This window comes from Paramormyrops kingsleyae, chromosome 12 (genome assembly GCF_048594095.1).
Source record: "Paramormyrops kingsleyae isolate MSU_618 chromosome 12, PKINGS_0.4, whole genome shotgun sequence".
Taxonomy (NCBI): Eukaryota; Metazoa; Chordata; class Actinopteri; order Osteoglossiformes; family Mormyridae; genus Paramormyrops; species Paramormyrops kingsleyae.
Genome location: NC_132808.1, coordinates 12643920 through 12663658, shown reverse-complemented (window position 1 = coordinate 12663658; position 19739 = coordinate 12643920). Strand labels below are relative to the sequence as shown.

Here is a 19739-nt window from a genome sequence, read left to right as displayed (position 1 = left end):
CAGTCGGAGTGTTCCCAGACACGAGCCCTGTGGGGAAACCCCGTTCATGCACGTCACTCACACACCTCAGAATTCAGCCTCCTGGCTGCGTATTTACACAGACGCCAAGCAGAGGAGCTGATCACGGCTCACCTCCCAGATCGGCACGAGGAACAGCCATCTGCTCACCAAAATGCCCACCACAAGCGCCTAACGAAGTGTGCAGCTGTGACAGCACAAGTAAATGCACAGGAGTAAAAGCACAGGAGTAAAAGCACAGGAGTAAATGCACAGGAGTAAAAGCACAGGAATAAAAGCACAGGAGTAAATGCACAGGAGTAAAAGCACAGCAGCACAGGGATACGCCCGATATTCACAGCACGCTTACAGGGGGAAACAGGGCCCCTCGTGTAACATGCGATGAGTCAGGACCCAATTTGCACCTCCACAAGCCACCACACCCACACTCACAGCACAGGGACCCCCCCACGCACACCACGGACCCAGGGGGAAACAATCCTGCTTAAATATATGATAGGTGTAATCCCCCCTCAGTTCCATGACAGCCTGCTTTAAGTAATAAATCATGCAGCGTTCTCCACATATTACAACCCCCACCCCCCACCAGAGAGGCGTCATGCCGCCAGACCGCCTGTCTGCCCTCAGAGGAGCCGGGAGTACTCTGTGTGTTTTGGAAGGAGACACTAGCCGGATTGTTCTGGGCCACACTCCCGCCTTGCCTTGGTGACATCATTATACATAACCTTGTTTTACAGTATTAACATATAAAATTAATTAATATGAATTCATTAATTATGACAACACAAAACCCATAAACACAAACTGGAAAATGTCCTTTTGTTTTGGAGGCGTCCCACGCGAATAGCTCTCCGGATTTCGGGGACCTCAGCCCCAGACGGGCACCTCGCCTTCACCACAAACCATTTTGTTTTCCCTCGAGTTATTTCTGGAATGTGAGACTCACAGGCACCCTGAGACGGCCTTCCTTGTGCCATCATGTCAGACCCACTGAGAGGCACAGAAGCAAAGGCACTCAGGCTTAATTACTTCAGGCAGGTACTTCAGTAAGAGTACGTTACTAAATTGCACCTCTTAACCCACTACATACAGCGGGATTTCACTCAGTATTTCTGATTACACACCAAGCCTTGTGCATGCTATCAACCCCTTAATGCAGGGGTGGCCAATCGTATCCGCAAAGGGCCGGTGTGTATGCAGGTTTTTGCTGCAACTCCCTAATTAGATTACTAATTAGAGGACTGATTGGCTGAAGAGTCCTCACACCTGGGTTTGAACATCTGACCTACAGGTTATCCCAAAAACCAGCACACACACCGGCCCTTTGCGGATAAGACTGGCCACCCATGTCTTAATGGGACTCTGACCACCTAGTCGTTGATCCACCCCTTGCTATCCACCTCCAACATGGGGAAATCATGGTGGGATAAGGACGTATCAAGTCATAAAAAGAGAAACGGTATCCATGACGTTTCCTTTCATTAGTTTGTGAAGAGATTTTTCTTCAAAGAACAGATCTCACTCCTTGGTGAATTTGCTAGCAGACAAAAGAAGGAGAGGTCTCACTCATTATCTGGATGCGAGACATGATTATCCCCTGAGCACGGAGCCTGAGACTGATCACGCGTCTGAGGAGCACGGGGCAGAATCTGGAGCTCCAGCCTGCTGGCTTAAAGATCACTTCCCAAGGTTGGGGGATAACAAGAACTCGTAAATAATGTACTGCGGCAAGATGAGCCAGGCAACCACAAGCATGCTTGGCCCCACCCGTCACCATGGAGACAGCCAATGGAGCCCCCCCTGCTTTTCCCTGATTACCTGCCCTACCCTCTGTCCTTGGAGACGCCCAACAGTTTCCTGTTCTGTACATCCCACGATACCTGGCTCTTTCCAGAAAGCGCTATGGTAAAGAGATTAAGGGAAGTATAAAACTGGTGTATTTTTAAAAGGTAAAGCACCGACATTTATGGGTAAACGGGGAAAATATTGCACATTGTAGTGTAGAGCTTCTGCAGGAACCTGAAGTGCCGTGTGTCGGTGAAGCTGCGGACACACCCAAAGATGGTCTCGGCTGGAGCTGAGCAGTGACACAACAGCCAGCCATCCGCTCACAGCAGCTGAGATGCGTGGGCACCTGCCTTAGGGCCGCGGGGTCCTGCCCCCGGGCGAGGATCTGATGGGCACCAGATGCTCAGAACTGTCTCTTATAGAGATCTTCTGGGGAAAGCTTAGTTAGTGGCAAGCTGGTGAATAATGCAAAACACACAGACACACAGACACACACACACACACACAAACTACTTTATCAGGCTTTTGTTCATTAACACACCACAGAGCTCTTAGCCAACACTGTTCCCTAACCATAGACTTCTGAGTAACAACAGATACAGTCTGTGCTAATAAAGAGGATTTCATACTGAGCAGACATGGGAATGAAGTCGCTACATGGGTACCCCCAGCGTACCCAGCATGCACCACTCCCATGTGCAGCAGCTCCCATGTGACCACACCCAAGTGGAGGAGTGCATCAGGCCGTTTTCAGGAATGGGGCGATCAGAAAAAGCATTTCCAGGACAAAAACACAGTGCTTCCTGATCAGCATTAGGAAAAAAAAAAGAGGCAAAAACCACCAAACCGCCAACGACAGGGGGGTCAGTGAAGGACAAACCGTGTGATTTCCTGTCTGCAAACTCACAGATCAGACACACACCCCTGCAGAGAGAGATGGGCACTAGGCGAGCACCGGGCACAGAGATGGACACCAAGCAGGCATCAGACACAAAGACAGGCAGCAGGCGGGTGCCGAGGACAGAGACAGGCACCAGGCGGGTGCCGAGGACAGAGACAGGCACCAGGCGGGTGCCGAGGACAGAGACAGGCACCAGGCGGGTGCCACCGACAGAGACAGGCACCAGGCGGGTGCCGAGGACAGAGACAGGCACCTGGCGGGTGCCGAGGACAGAGACAGGCACCAGCCGGGTGCCACCGACAGAGACAGGCACCAGGCGGGTGACACGGACAGAGACAGGCACCCGCCAGGTGCCGAGGACAGAGACAGGCACCAGCCGGGTGCCACCGACAGAGACAGGCACCAGGCGGGTGACACGGACAGAGACAGGCACCAGGCGAGTGCCGGGGACAGAGACAGGCACCAGGCAGGTGACACGGACAGAGACAGGCACCAGGCGGATGCCGGGGACAGAGACAGGCACCAGGCGGGTGACACAGACAGAGACAGGCACCAGGCAGGTGACACGGACAGAGACAGGCACCAGGCGGGTGCCGGGGACAGAGACAGGCACCAGGCGGGTGCTGGCCTGGAAAGGGGTTTGAGTGAATAAGTACACAAGCATGTAGGAGGGTTGTATCAGAAGAGGGACCAAGCAAAAGTCCCAAAGAGCCTCATCCCTTGCCCACTCTCCTCATTGACACACATTCGCATCAGGATATCAGACATAGCTTTTAAATACTGGTGTCGTAACTTCAGGCCCAGTCCATGACCATCCTTTAAGCTTATATGGGAAGGTGATCAGCTGAATGGCACAACACAGGAGCAGGTACAGTGTCACCGAGCCCAGGTATGTCAGACTGCCCCACACCCGGCCCTAATCCCACACGCCAAAATGCCTAACCCTAACGTTAAGCCTAACCTTAACCCTAACCCTAACCCTAACCTTAGCACAGGCCTGCATGTCCAGAGAAACAAATGCCAGGAAAGATGATAAGCATTATAATTGACAGTAGTCCAATTTCCCAGTGTGTGTCATGTGCCTGTTCATATCATAGATTGGTATGATGGATAGTAAATACAGGTAGTAACCTTCCCTCTGTCTCCCCTCCCTTTACATTATTGATTATTTTACAGAACTTTTCACACTATGCAATTTACTCTAGAACTCTGTCTTCAGCACTGTAATGTCTGTCCTGTTATGAATATTGCTTCGTGAGTCCAGGAGAAACATTATTTTGTTTCAAAGTATACTGAATAACATAATTGGGACAACAATAAAGCTTTACTTGTAAGCTAGCCCTTAGCTCACCAGCTACTTCAGCACTCAGTGGCCTTTTCCGCGATGTGACGATCACAGATGCACTGTGTTTGTGAATGAAGAAGTCACTGGTGTTCCTGGTGCACTCATGCTGCCACATTCCCATAAAGGTCTGGATTGTGCCTTTCGATCATGCAGCCAAAACAAGCACCGTGTGTAAACAGACCTGAAAACGCAACAGCATGGAGGCAACGATCATAATTACAACCCAGTTTAACCGCTTCTCTGCTGGCCAACTAACAGCTTCAATTTCAATCCTAGCACTGCAGGGTAAGAACTCTCAACAAGGGTCCACCAGCAACTCCCTGCCCAGGACTGTGGCTGCTGTAGCTGAATTTTGAAGTTGAGTTTCATAACAACAAGACAGGTGACTCCAAGATGACTAAAATGTCTCGCAACAGTAGACCCGTTCTCCATGTCACTGACGGGCTTCGGGAGCCGCCGGATCATATTTGGCCCAAAATAACATAAGTGTCTGTTGGACTGTGTGGACCAGGCAGGTCACATGACCCTCTAGAACACCACAACTGGGAGATGTTCAGTAAAATAAGGGGACACAGCATTCTGGCCTCAAGCGCGGGAAAATGCTGGCATGTAAGAGTGTACGGAGCCACGGAAAACAGAGGTTCCCTAGTGCTACCAGAACCTGCAAGTCCCAGACGTACTAGAATCCACTGGTCCTAGTCCTATTAGAATCTGCTAGTCTTACCCCTACCAGAATCTGCTACTCTGAGCCCTGACAGAACCTGCAAGTCCCAACCCTTCTGGAGCCTGTGGGTACCAACTCTAGCAGAACCTGCAGGACCTGGCCCTACCAGTGCCTGGAGATCCCAGAAGTCGTCAGAGCCGTAGCAGTCAGGGTCGAATTCGCTGGACTCCAAGCCGCCGGGCAGCTTTCCCTGCTCGGAGCCGCACATCTTGCAGGTCACCGCATTGCCCATCTTGATGGCTCGGGACAAGCTGGACGGGCCCAAGTCAGTCCCAAGCAGCGCAGGTCCCTCGTGCCGCCCCTGCGGCGGTCCAAACGGCGCGAAGCCGCCCCCAGTCGCAAACTGGGATCCTCTGCTCCTCACCGCTGCCACAAAACTACGCCTGTCGCTAATCCAGACTCCGGACTCCGGCTATTTTTACACCCACTGGCCCAGCTATGTGCAGCAGCAGGGGACGGGTCCAAGGCTGAGGGGTCAGGGTGGGACGCCACCCCCTCCGGAATGTGACAGCCTGGCTCCGCAGGGACCGGTTACCTGTGCAGACCATGCTAGGTGATGAAACAAGGCGCAAAGGTGACCCTGACACACTGGTCTTCACCTCAAAGTCCTTCCAAACACAGTGGGCAATTTTATGGAAGAACATAAAGCTGTATCTAACTTGGGATCTAAGGTTGGGATAAACAGGCTTAGGAGACAGGATTGTTTACTGTACTGTGTCACATTCATTGACTGGCCAAGCCCAGGAAGCATTAGATGATCAAATGCATCTATGTTTTTCATGCATATTGATTTTCTAGAGACTGTATACGTCAATAAGATGCTGTTAATCCACCCCGATTGACGGAGGTGACCAAATGAGAGAGGGAGCTTTAGTCAAACACGGCAAGGCCTCATTTTCACCCTATCTAATGTCCGGAAGATTCATCATCTCTTGACTAAAAAGAAGAATTTCCCAGAAACTTGGAAGTGTGGCAATTTTTGGCCAGAGCCCATCTGCTGCCCCCTCACCCGAACACGCTAGACACCCAGTTAGATTGCAGTGACGGACACAAGCACTACAAGTTCCCGTTATTCACACAGGCCATCGGCGGCATTAGGCACATCACTCGTTATTGTGAGAGTCTGGACAATGGATGCCTTGTTTGGCCTGAATATTCCCCAGTCATCTGCACGCGTCACTCAAAAACACAAATGCAGTGCATTGGGAATCAGTGATCGGTGCCAGGAGTCTGAGGAGGAGGAGCACACCGCTGCTGCTGGCATGGACAGCAAACTAACGAGAGCGCCCGATCCCGACAAGCGCGTCTAAGAGACGTGGTCTAAACCAAAGCAGTCGCCGATGCTGCAAGACGGCGGCCCTCTGATTCAGCTTCACTGCTCTCATCCATCCAGGGTGTCCCGAGCCTGGGGCCTGCACCTGTCCTCACTTTCCAGTTGGTTGGGATGTAGAGGCACGGACGCTATCGCTCGCTATGTGGTCCTTGAGAAGAACTGCCCCAATGCTGCGGGGAAACTGAGCTGCTGTCTTGCCCATGCTTCTTAGGGAGGCGCTGAGGAGCACATCCTGAAGAGGATGAAGGACAGGGTCATGTGCAATTCAGCTGCTGCTGTTGACGGCAGCCGACACTGAGAGGGGAAATGGTTTTAGCTTTCACTACAATAACACATGGTGACATAACCTCTTCCACAAAAAGAAATCGGACCCTTCCGGACTCTGCGGACAAAATGATTACCACACGGCCCTTGTGACTTAAGAATCAGAGGGAGGCTAAGCAGTGAAGGACACTATGGATGCCCATCGGTCGCGACGTCCCGATTGTCCTGAGTTGGACTGGCATTCTGTCCAAGGTTTCTCCTGCCTTGTATCCTATCCTTCCTGGTTATGGAACATAGACTTCAAGATTTAGGTCCACAGCTCTTTGGAAGGGAGTTCTGCTGGAACCAGATCAAGTCTCTGTTCAGCTATGTTCCTATGCTAATACTACGACTACAGGGTAAGCACAATTAAAGGTAATTTGTTTATTTCATTGTCCCAACAGTCCTCAGTTACAGGTTATATTCAAAAGTCACCTTTAACCACACTGGCAATTAAGACTAAAACATGATTACATCACTCAATAAAGCCTGTGTTGATCTTAGTCTGAGAAATGTGTCCTGGGTTCCCAATAGGCATGACTGGGAACAAATGTGACTCCCCAGCCCCCCGTACCAGCATCCACATTGGCACTGTGTTGACTTGGCGCATCTACAGTAGGCACAACGTGATCTTCATTATGGCCAAGACCTTGCTTAATACTCCTTCATACAAGCTGCAGGCACAATCCCAGCGGCATGTGTCGATCACCCTTGTCCAAGTTCAACAGGAGAACCGTATAGACGGAGGAGGAGGGTCCTGGGGTCTCCCCGGGTCACCTCTATCGGCAGCCTGGACCGCAGAGGGCAGGCCTGGGACCGAGCCACCAAGAGAGCCCAATGGTTTACTGGAAGAAACCTGATCAGGAAGCCCAAGTCGAGCCCCCAGCTGTTGGCCCAGGGTCCCAGGCTGCTCATTTAAACAGACTTCAGAGGGAGGAGCAGCACACCCCCGACTACACGCCTCTGCCAGGCCCCGCTGTCCAACACGGCTCGGCTGGGAAGCAGCAGGGCTCAAAGCAAGGAACCCTCTGAGGGCGTCCAGGGATGGACTGAGGATGCAACCCATAGGCAGGAGAAGGCTGCGGACTCATAGCGGAGAGTTGCTGTTTCAAGTCCCAGAAGAGGCTTTTGCAGCTTTCCAGTAAAATATCTAAACGCTATGAGGTTTGAAGAAAAGCTTTAGCTAGCAAGGTAAGTGCAACCTCCCCATTCTACTCCTGCTGTGTGTCACTTTCCAAATACAGAATACTGACATTATTTTTGATTAGCAAACCTTCTTTTTCAAAGTGACTTACACTGTAATGCTGCACACTGTAAAGATTCAAAACCGCATCGTCTGATGTTACGACACCTTCAGCGTGGAGACTAGTCAGTCGCGAACACGGTGCCGACGTTGCCATGGTAATGCAGACTAGTCCACACTTTCTCCAGTCGGTTATGAATGCTGGACGCAGAACCTTCATTTGTTTTGAAGTGGCTGAATTATTTATACCCCAGAAGAGACACCCACACCCAGGGCGACTTACAGACTGCTCCTTCTCGCTCCTTATTCAGTCTCAGTGGCAACCATCGAGGTTTGCTGTGTGTTCTCTACTCAGCAGTGGCTTGCAGGAGCCCTCAAAGGCATACATATAACATAATTCTAGGCTAAGAGAGAACCAAAAACATCCAACTGTGTTCTTGCTTTGCTCACCCATTCCTCCATTGCTGTGGCCCCCTTGGCAACGAAGGACATGCTGATAATCTTAAGTTGGTTAAGGTTCATACTGTGAAGAGTATTAATACGTGATTGTGCCCTGTACTGGCCTGCAACATGAAGAGTTTACATCACCCAATCACAACTAGGATGGAGGTCAGGTAATGTATAGAGTTAGGGTTCCCCTTTCGGTATCTGAACCTGGTCATTTTTAGGCTACGTTAAACTATCCAGCTACACTCTCCTCCAGCATCCTGCCAGAAGACAACAGAATTGGAAGGACAGCAACATGTCCTGATGTGCTGCAGACATGGGACCGCTTTGCTGCTGGGGACAGGATCTCTCCAAACGGCTTCTAGGAGCTTCGAGTCACTCAGAAGATGTGAAGTCATGCAGCTTAGGGGCAGGATGAGACTGAGAGCCTCTTTACTGGCTTCGTCCCAATCCTGTCTGAGAAAGAACACACGTGGCTTTCTGACAGCGCAAGGGAAGCCAAGTCTCAAATTCCCGGAGGGGACCAGTGACACATCCGAGATCAATACTTAGCAAGACAAGGGCCATTTCCAGCTGCATTTGAGGGGGGGGGGGTTACAGAAACACACAGCTATCCCAGAGGTCCTACTGCCCCAACCAGGAAGTAATGATGTCAGCTGTGATGTCAACGAGAGGGAACGCCCCATGACAGAGATGTGCCAATTCCTCCGCATCCAGCTGAGGGAGCCCAGACAGCGATGAGCTCTCTGCAAGGTCTCCATGTGCTTGTCGCCATAGCAACCAGTGAGGAGGAGGGTCTGCGGCATACCATCCCTCAACTAAAACCAGTAAATAATCGATGTAGGCAATCGCGCTGGGCATGAACGCCACAATCAGCAAAATCTCACGGGTTTTCACAAGGCATGGACCAGGACATTATGGATTTGAGTCACTGAAAAGTACTTGATCAAATCTCAGGAGCTATTAAAATCACTTGAGCGTAGGAATAATACCCAGCTATAACAATAATAATATATTAAAGCACATTTCCCTGCCCTCTGATCTCATGATTTATGGGTATACCTCCTACGTACATGCCAAACTCCACTCCTACACATTAACATGCTTTTAACACCCAAACAAGCAGGCTCACCGCAAGGCAGACCCGAGCAAATGATTTCATTTCAATTTTACAATGTGGGAATGGCTCCAAGCTGCAAAGAGAGGCCTGTAACACGGACAAGCAATTCATGGGCGAATCACCTACGCTCTCCAAATGGTATGCTGGTTTCAATAAAGGCATTTATGTAGATACTGTACAGGAAACAACAATTTGAAATTCACCATAAAAACACACCAAAATCATACATAAAACCCACATGACCACTGCAGTTGGGTGTGAGCTAATTTACCTCATCTGCCTAGAAAGATATTCTTCAGGTCACATGACAGACGGGTGATGAATCTGTGGGCAGGAACAGGACCGGGTCAGGCCTGGCAGGCTGGCTCAGCATTAAATACAGGACCCCGGTCTCACTAAGGAGAGCGGCCCGATATTCGGGGAGGACATAAGGCCGGATCCTGAAAAATGACTCTGACTTCACCTCCTGACGGAGCAGGTTTCAACACCCAAACACGGGCCACCTTTTCCTCCATCACCACAGCAAGGCGAGGCCCAGAGCTGAAACGGGGGCAGAGGGCACCCCTGGCGGGGGGCGCTCAGGACGCCACAGGGAGTATAACCTGGCTTATCAGATTAAAGAGCCACGTGGTCTGCATTTACCATCACCCAACTGAACATAAAATCTGCCCTCTTTTGCAGTGCAGGTCCCACAAAAACAAGCAGCCCTGCCTTCACCCCGCCGTCTGGGGCTGTTAATGGGCATCATGACTGTCCCTAAAGGCAAGCCCAGGGATGCTTAACATTTGTTTTGGAAACAAATTAGTGCAGCTTCTTTGTGCTGCCATAGCAACAAAATCACTCCGCTGGTTTTGCTAATGCTCGTGCATTTCTAAATTAGATATATTTCTATAAACCCCGTTTGGGTGTCTGTAGCAAAACAGTGCTGCGGGCTGTACTTGTTATTTCAGTATGATATTAAGAGCTACAGTCATCTGGATGGGAAAGAAACCCTGCATGGAAGAACAAGACACTAAGGACAACATTATCACCATTACCGTGTCCATGAGTTTAATGACCTATTTATAGGAAAACCCATAATGTGTTTTTCTTTATAGTGAAGCTGTCAGTGCACTTATGTCAATGAGAACTCGTACAGAAAGCCCTTAATCACCAGATTACTTAATTTACCCACTGTCATTTCATTCTGGCACACCCATTCACTCAATCACTCCATTTCACAATGGTCTGAGGAGCTAAAAATCCTCAGAGTGTATTACTGCGCGAGGATACATTTGTCATTTGGACTCTGAAAGCATTTGGTTAGTGGATATGTTTATAGCCGAAGTAACACATCCTGTAAATAGATGTTGCAGTACAAACAGATGATACGGGCTTATGCTCACAAGTCAACAAAACAAAGCAAGAATGAGTTAGCAAATATGACGAAAAAGAAAATGAGTTAATCTGGACTAAAGCACTCCCTGTGTCAGAGGGTATGTGGCAGGAGCCGCTAATAGTCTGGCCTCACGACCACAACAGCACAAGTAGCCAGAGCAGCCCTGAGGTCTTCAGAGAAGCCACTGAATATCACATAGACCGGTGTCAATGTCAGCAAGACGAGTTCTGAACGACTGAGACCACTGCTCTGGATAGAAGGGACTGGGCCCCCAAAGAGAAATTGAAAAATAAATGGAGATATCAATATGCTGGGCATTAGCCAAAGAGAAGAGATGTGTAAAGCGTAACTGGAGAAAATCGCTCTGCGCTGCACTGTCTAAGACTGAGTGCGGGTGGGGGTGGGGGTGGGAACCACGCACTCTTAATCATTCATTAGCTGAGCCAAAGCTGTTATTAAGACAGACTGCACAGCTTGGTGTACTCCAAGCCTGGCCACCTGATGTAAAACAGCACTTTACAGAGGTCATTTGAAATGAATTGGGTCCCAGAGATATTCTGGCCAGCTGAGTTGCCAGGTTGCAGCTTCTGTCTCATGCAGACCACGTCAGGGACACCACTGGCCACAGCCAGCAAACGCCGGTGACCGGCTCGAGACTGAGGGGGAGAGGGGGTGAGGCGGACAGAACGATGGTGGGGGGGCGGGCACCCGAACCCACCCGACCCCACCCGACCAGCTGTGCTGCTTTGCTTGTCGCTCTCCACGCTGTCGAATCTCGGCTTCAACAGACAGATGGACGGGATGCTGCTGAAGATCATGCAGGGGTCAGAGGGAGGACAGAGCCTTCATCAAACTGCCCTTGGATTATAACCCCCCCCCCCCCCCAAAAAAAAGGGGGAGCTAAAGGGAGGGGCAGCAGCAGCACAGGCAACGCCCACCCAGTCAAGCACATGCACTTCTCTCTTCTCCTTTGAAGTCAGCAGGTAAGAGAAGCTATTTCCAGAACCCTCCCCCCCCAATACACACACACACACACACACACACTGTTATTACACAAACCGACACCTTTAGGCTGTACAGAGATATAGGGTAGGGTGCGGTTTTTCAAGCCAGCCCGCAGGACTGGATCAGGTCACTGCAAATGGACCCCTGGCGGACAGGTGTGTTAATGGGCCAGGCTTCCCGACCAGATGCACTTGGTGACACTCACACTTCCCCTCACACTCAGACTCAGGGAGGGAAAGAGAAACGTAACAGTACAGCCCGTCTGGTGGGCAGGAACATGGGTAAAGCAGCAAAAAAACACATGCTTAAAACAAAACTTAAAAAGAAAAAAAAATACAAGACATGAGTACGATGCACGGCAGGTATCAGTGTTTCACGGCCAAAACGATTTAGCGAGTGGTACAGATTGGGGGCTGCGTGCATTAGGCGGCAGTCTGACAGCTATCTGCGGCGCTACGTCTCATTACGCCACCCCGGCCGTCCTTTACCCCCCGCCATCTGCAGTGCAGCTACACCCATGCATATCCCTGTGTTCTTGGGACAATATTGGGGCCACATTTAAGGATGATCAGCAACACAAAGCAGCACAACAGGATATTTTTTCAAACGAGATCCCAGATGCGCTCTCTCACGCCTTAAACAGACTGCCGTTTCGTGCGGAACCGCCGCGACCTGAGAATTAATAAGCAGGCTTGTTTAACTAAAAACCCCAAATACGCTTTTTGTCTTTTTTAAATGAACCTCAGTGATCGAACGTAGGTACTTATCATTACGATCACTGTCGGATCGCATTTCCCCTCCCTCCCGTCAAATGGCGGTTGCCCTGCACCCACCCAGCCGGCGTCCCCCCCTCGTAGGTGCCTGTCCGGAGCTGCCTATCCACTCGGTACCGCTACAAATAAATGCCGATGCCGCTCGGTGAAATGGTGGCTGCGGATCCCTGTACCGGGAAAAAAGGATCGTGAGCATCTGCCTTCGTCCGGATTACGGGGTTTAAAACGTTACAGAGGACCGGGGTGAGTGAGTGCATTACGGTCCCCCTTCCTCCTGTATGCTAAACCTAAACCCAATATCCCTAACCCTCAGCAATAACAGGGAATTAACACCGATCGTCGCCCTTTTTGAATTTATCCGTCCGAGATTTAATCTGTAAAGCACTACGTAGTGAACCTACTGGAGTTTTATATTTAACCTTCAACCAGTGCTTGAAGTGGGGCGGTACTCATCGGTGCGCAGGAGTACCGGGAAGCTTCATTGCGTGCCGGCATCCTTTATAATCTCACATGCAGTACTGATACCGGTATTTTCCCACTTCAAGCACTACCTTCAACCTTTGATAGCAAAAATATGTAAGGTGTGTCGACTGGTGATTTGCGGTTTGCTTCTTTACTGCTGTGGGGTACCGGTTTCAACGAACAGTTTAGCTTAGATTGGCGTCCTCCATCAGTCCATGGCTCACAAACAGCAGCTACACATGCGGCATGTGTGCACCACAACCGTGCACTTCTGTGAAGAAGTGAACCGGTGTCAATGAGAGTCGGAGGTTCAATAAATCTCCTGGACAGTGCATATCAGGAACATCATTCTGCATTCCAAACAGTGAGAGAGGTTTTAAGGTGATAGTTGGTGGGGGGGGGTAACGATTTTGGGAATCTACCCCAATGACAAGCTCCAGATCAGGAGAGACCCCTCGAAACAGCGCCAGTGTCTTCATTAGTGGGAAGTCCCCTTTCATAAACATCCTGAGGTAAATGCCCCCACCCCCATGCAAAGGTGAGTCTGGGAGCTGTCACACGCTGTTCCTGATGGTCCTCACGCACGACCTTCTGAAATAGGAGTTCTTGTGGATGGCCTCAAGTAGATCCCCAGATAACAGGCAATCGGCTCAGTACATAAAGGAAACAGCGAAGGGGTCACAGGGTTGGGGGGTGCAGTAATGTGGACGACACCCCCCTCCAGGGCCTCAAGGGGGATCTGGAAAATGCTGCCTGGGGGACCTTGGAGGGTTCGAGCAGTGGGACAGGTTGTTCCCAGCTGGAAGCAGAATGGGGGGGGGGGGAGAGAGCGGTGGCTGGATGGCTGATGGTTGGTGACGAAGCTCGGAGTGTCGGAGCTGCTGGTGGCGTTGACATGGCGACAGGTGACCCCCTGCGTGCTCGGGGAAGTGGGTAGGCGGGGAGGGGGGGGGGGAGATGGCAGTGCAGGAAGGGGATGGTGGGGTTCCTCGTACCTTGCGCTTGCGTTCCGCCCGCTCCCTAGACCGCCGCCTCCGCTGCCGAGCCTTTTCCTCGGCCGCCTTAGCAACGTCGTCCTGCTTGTCCAGCACACGGGACTTCTTCAGCTGTGATGCCGCATGAGCCATGGCTGCTGTGCTGGTCTCCGACCACCAAACTCAATAGAAATCCGGCTCTAAAATCACCCAAAAGCCCCACAGGGGGGACAAGGGATCCTGGCAGAAGGAGGTAGGGAGGGAGTCGTGGGTGTTGCCTGTTTGCGAGCAGTGCCGGCTGCAGAGGCTGCTGCTGGGGTGTCGCTCTGCCGGGCTGAGCTGCGGATTCTGCCTTCACAGACTCTCGGCTAGCGCCGCTTCTGTGGAATGCGTGTCTGAGTGGCGGTGGCAGCAGGCGGGAGGGAGAAGAGAGAGGAGGAGAGAGGGAGGGAGGGAACGAGGACGGACGGGTCCACCCCCGGCCACAGTCAGTCAGACGACGGGTTCAGGCGTGCGAGTCTTTGGCCGTGACGTTTCTGGTGGCCGAGAAATGCGGCCGCCGCCACGAATCAGGGCCAGGGATGCTGAGGAGAGGCGGAGTCGCCGGCACCTGGAGGAGGATGACGATGAGGCGAGGGAGGAACCAGGCAGGCTCCAGGGACGGGGGAACGCTCCTCTCAGTGCAGCCGGCCCCCTCAGAGGAGGAGATGGCGCAGTCCGTGCCGCACGCAGGCTACAGCCACCGCCGCTACGGCTCCCCGACGCAGGGTACGCAGCGTCTTTCCACAGCCTCCCGCCTCCGCCATTTCCCTTTCCAAGGCTGCTCGATGCAGTTCTGACGTGTTCTTTGAAATACGCAGTCTCTCCGTGCAGTGGGAATACGGCAGTGAGCGTGAGGTGGTTCATGTGTGTTTCTGCCTGGAGGTCACTGCTGTACCTACTGTCAGACGCTTTAGCTTCGGCTGGGGGGGGGGGGGCATGGTTACTTCCCCAAAGCCAGGACACACAAACATACACACTCATGGATCAGGTGTCCATACTGCTGAGAAACCGGATCTGGCTGGTGGCCCACTTCAGTAATGAACTGAGAGAAAGTAGGGCAAATAAACGACAATGCCCCCCCCCACACACACAGCACTAATTCCCACCATACTTACTTCCTCCCCCCAACCAACCAAATCTATAGAGGTCTCCCGTAAAGCCCCCTCAGCTGGAGAAAATCCTTCTCTTCCAAAGAGAAAAAGCAAAACCGTGTCGCCCAGAATCCACACGGCCTGCGTTTCAGTTATTTAAACAGCGTAGCACACGAGTTCTCCGTGTAAATGCTACTCGCTCAGAAACAACCAGGAAAATGTGGCTCTGTCCTCTGTAATACGGGCAGGTAACGCTGAAAAATAGGTGAGGCTTCCCCGACGTCAAATGGCACCAGCGGGACAATCACAGTTTGAAGATGTGAGGCTTGGAAGCCCCATGTTCTTTTGAATCTTTCTGCTTTTTGTAATATGAACAATGTCACAGACCCATATCAGCCTTCTAACTAACTGAATGGTGAGTCCAGCTTCAGCATCAGCCAGCAGAGACGGAGAAGCTGTCAGGAACCCATCCTCACTTTAACCACCTCCCGCCTCGCATATCCTCTGTACCTGCATGATCTCCTATCACATTGCTACTCCCTCCCGCACCCTCAGATCATCTTCTTCTATCCACTAGGCTGTTCCCTCTGCCCCTCTTACCACCATGGGGTACAGGGCCTTCAGCCGCTCTGCTCCACGGCTCTGAAACTCACTCCCACCGGATATCAGAAACATCAACTCACTTTCACTTTTTAAATCTGCTCTCAAAACCCATCTTTTCCAATTAGCATTTTCTCTCTAATTTTCTGTTTTATTTATTTTAATCAGATGTTCACCTTGTGGTGCAGAAGCTGCCTTAGGGGCGGAGTCACTTATGCAGCCAATCAGGCGAAATGTGACACGCCTTGCATGCTCTGGGATCGTGTCCTGTTTCAGCACCATGGACAGGGTCACACATCAGCGCTTTCTGTACTGAATGAAACCGTCCATAAATCCCTTTTCAATGCAGCTTATCCGGCTACAGCCATGATGCTCAAATGAGCATGGTGTGGAATGAGGGACACAGCCTGGAAAAACACATGACCCCAGAGGCGTGAGACTGCAAGGCTATCTGATGGGAGAAACTCTGAGAAACTAGAGACCCTAGCAGCAAGAAAACAATATAATTTTACACATGATAATAAAGCATTTACATATACCAGTCCTATCATCATCTTATTGCTAACTTCAGCACTGGCATTAGACCTGCATCACCTACAATATTATAAACTGACTGGCTGATCCGCGATCTGAACTGAATCCATCTTACTCCAATCTGAGCAGAACCTCTGCAGTTTGCGTATAGTTGTCCAACTAAAGAATTCCTCCTCCAGTAATAACATGCACCTTCACCTCACCCTATCAGAAATTGTACCCTTGAGGGTACAGATACTTGTCACTGGGGCTGTACCCTCAAGGGTCAGCCAATCGTACCCTAGCTGTAGTTAAATTTACCTTTTAGTGTATTTTAAGGCACAGAAATGGACTCGGAAGAACACTCTTGTACCATTGGGGGTACACTAATGTTGACTGTACTTTGGGGTACAAATCTGTACCAGGGCTGTAGCTCTTTAACTCCTGCAAGGGGGGTGAGTTCATGAGCACAGAGGCCAGAGATATGACCAATGAAATCAATGAGGTGTCCACTGCCTATGGAACCAATAGTCCCATTATAATTCCTGGCAACAAAACAGAAGCACTTCTTACACCGTGGAAATGCCGCCTAGTCTGCGTACGGCTCCTAGCCTGCGGTTTTACTGGAGGATTGGCAATGCTGCTCGCCGCATTAGAATCAGTTCTACATGGTTTCTGCGAGATCCCAGGCAGACCCTTCGGTTTGTCGCCTGAAATCAGCTGCTGGGCACGCGGCGCTAACAAAGCCCAGCACTGATGACCCTGACTTGCAGTGAGGGGCTCTTTCTGCTGCTGATGAATTACATCCTTCATCAGAAGCGGCTTTTGAGACCAAGCACAATGCCCTTGACAGGACGGAGACTCAGTAAACACTCAGGAACAATTAAATGCCTAGAAATCGCATTTCTTCAATGTGGAGTGTCAGAATACATGTGTATGTGCATTTTCTAAGCACTCCTGTATTGTGTCCTCTCATAAAAGGGATAATATTTTTCCACTGACCATGACCCTTTTGTTGAGCTTGTGCCTCATCGTTTGTGCCACACTGCCATCTGCTGGCAGCATTCAATTCTGTTTAAATTGGCATGAACTACCTGCAGTGCAGCCTGGTGGTATCTCTCCAAAGCATTTCCAGGAGTGCTCTCCTGATCTCAGCTGAAAGCATCCATCATTCACTCCTCACTTGACATATGACTGCGCCCTATTTTGACACAAATTTCTAGGGATTCGGAGGCCCAGAATGATCATTCTCAGCCAACTAAATCAACACCGAAATACTGGGATTCAAACTTAGTATGGATCACACTTGAAAACATGAGCACAATGACCATTTAGCTACAGTTGTGTTCTGTGGTCTGTTTGTCTGAGTTATAAACATGGTGTATTAGGTAGGTATAAGGACTCCCTGTCATGCTGGACAAACAGCTCAAATACTGAGCACAGTATTCTAAAATAAATTTTGTAACAGCACAACAATGACATGCAGACTTGTGGCCAAAAGGTGTCACCAAAGAGCCTTGGAAGGACTGACGGGCAATCGATAGGTGCAGAAGCTTGTGGTACCTTTCCAGGCCTCATTTAGCTATCACTGCTTCAGCAGAATGTGAACATAGGACAACAAACAAGCATGAATCCTATGCGAGTAACGCCCAAACGAGTAACGGTTGATGGGTTCTACGGGTGGATACCCCATGGTAAAAGCAGAAACGTGCACAGGGAGACACACGCACCCATCAGTGCTCCGTATTTAGCTGATGGGGATTAGCCATCCAGGGCAACGTGCTGCCACCCCGCTCCCTGTAACGTCCCGCCCATTCTGGGAGCCGACGGTGGTCTTGACCGAGCTGAGGTGGCTGTCACGTGACAGGACCCCTGTACGAATGGGAGCGCACCATCTGGGTTTGTGTTCTTAGGCTGGATTTGGGGATTAAACCATGCTGGCTGGATTTGTCCACACAATCCTTATTACTGCGTGTAGGGCAGCTCTAAGGCTTTACACACACACACACACACACACACACACACATTTTTATTCACATCTTTGTGGGAGGTGTCCATTCATTTTTATGGGAAAAACTCTATTTCCAGGTATGACAACCTTAACCCCTACCCAGCCCTAACCTTAACCACAAGTAATCAAACAAAATACAAGATTTTTGGCATTTTTATTTTTTTCATTGCAGTCACAGATTTACATACTTGTTTTTAATTGAGTTTACTCTTGTGGGGACCAAAAAGAATATCCCCACAGCCAGTGTTCCCTGCCCAGACACACGTCACACGCAGGCCTGTTTCTGCTGCTGCCTTCCCGGGTCTACACATGTAAAACGTGTAGAAGCACACCGCGGTACTTGCAGGAACACTCTACACCTACGAATTATGGGTGACGGTCTGTCATTACTGAAACATGATAGAGGGGATAATCATATCACTTGTTAAGGTCATCTATGTAGTTACCAGGCACGCTCATTCGAGCCAAGAAGCAGCTGGAGATACCAGATCTGAGCTAGTAAACACTGGACCCTTGATGTTGATCTTGATGGTGATTCTGACTGGAACAGCACAGAGCAGTGTTTCCCAACCAGATGAGCCACATTTTTGCTCCCTCCCAGCTCCCTGCCAGACAGTCCACATTTTTGCTCCCTGCCAGACAGTCCACATTTTTGCTCCCTCCCAGCTCCCTGCCAGACAGTCCACATTTTTGCTCCCTCCCAGCTCCCTGCCAGGCAGTCCACATTTTTGCTCCCTCCCAGCTCCCTGCCAGACAGTCCACATTTTTGCTCCCTCCCAGCTCCCTGTCTGTGGTTCCCCGAGGATCGGAAACACCACCCTAATGGGAACCCTGCTGATAGCATCATAAACACACAGTGAGGCCGCTTTGACCCGGCCATGTGCCCCGCCCACACTAACCCACATCCTTGTGCAAAGCCCACGGCCCTAAGACACCTCTAAATGACACCCCCCACCCGAGAGCAGTAGGACGCTGGTTAACGGATTAGGCAGCGGGCACCATCTGGCAACCTCCACTAGGCTGCACATCCATCCTATGGGCAGCCCCACCCCCCTCCCACATTTCTATCAGACAGAACCTAAGAGATCTGGGCCTCACTTCCCAAAGCATGTGCCGGCCCCATTGACTGGGTTTCCACGGTGACATCTTTCAATTTACTCCCCTTCACACTGTGTCACGTGGAGCCCTTTGCGTCACATGACAGGGCTAGTACTGTTATGTTGTTTTATTTGTCACATACACAGTTATACTCTGTACAGTATGCAGCGAAATGATTGGTCGCTTAGATCCTAGGCGCTGAAACAGGCCCCCCCCCTCCTCTCGGAAAATTTAATCACGGGGGGGTGACGCCCTGTATTTCATCAGGGGGCTGAGCCCTCCCCAAGGGTCTAATTCTATAATCGCCCCTGGACACAAATATAAAAAGACAAAACATTAAATATTAAACATTAAACAGTAATCATGAATATTGATAGTGTGCAATTTGCAGTATAGTGACAGTATATAAGTCAGCATTTACATATGTAAGCTGCTCAGTGGGTGTACTTATGTGGCCACTGGTATACGCAGTACTGGTGTATATCCAGAGTAGGCTGATGACTGAATGCAGAGTAAGACCAGCTTGCTGTGTAAGGAGCCCCTGCTCACACTCGCTGCCTGTTTTTATTG

At 50.6% G+C, this 19739-nt stretch overlaps 1 protein-coding gene across 38 annotated transcripts in view; it reads right to left on the bottom strand.

Annotated features, from left to right (window-relative positions):
• Positions 1-19739, bottom strand: part of LOC111850983 (ankyrin-2-like) — a 149688-nt gene that overhangs the window by 71083 nt on the left and 58866 nt on the right. For 12 of the 38 annotated variants that reach the window (XM_072718723.1, XM_072718714.1, XM_072718717.1 and 9 more), the window contains exon 1: positions 13836-14224. The exons of 4 other annotated variants lie outside the window; for them this stretch is intronic. In XM_072718723.1, the coding sequence (XP_072574824.1) occupies positions 13836-13967 (132 nt within the window). In that variant the 5' untranslated portion in view covers positions 13968-14224. Of the gene's footprint in view, positions 1-4882; positions 5190-13835; positions 14228-19739 lie in introns of those variants that run through there. 22 more of the 38 variants (XM_072718739.1, XM_072718734.1, XM_072718735.1 and 19 more) reach the window with 7 other exon arrangements.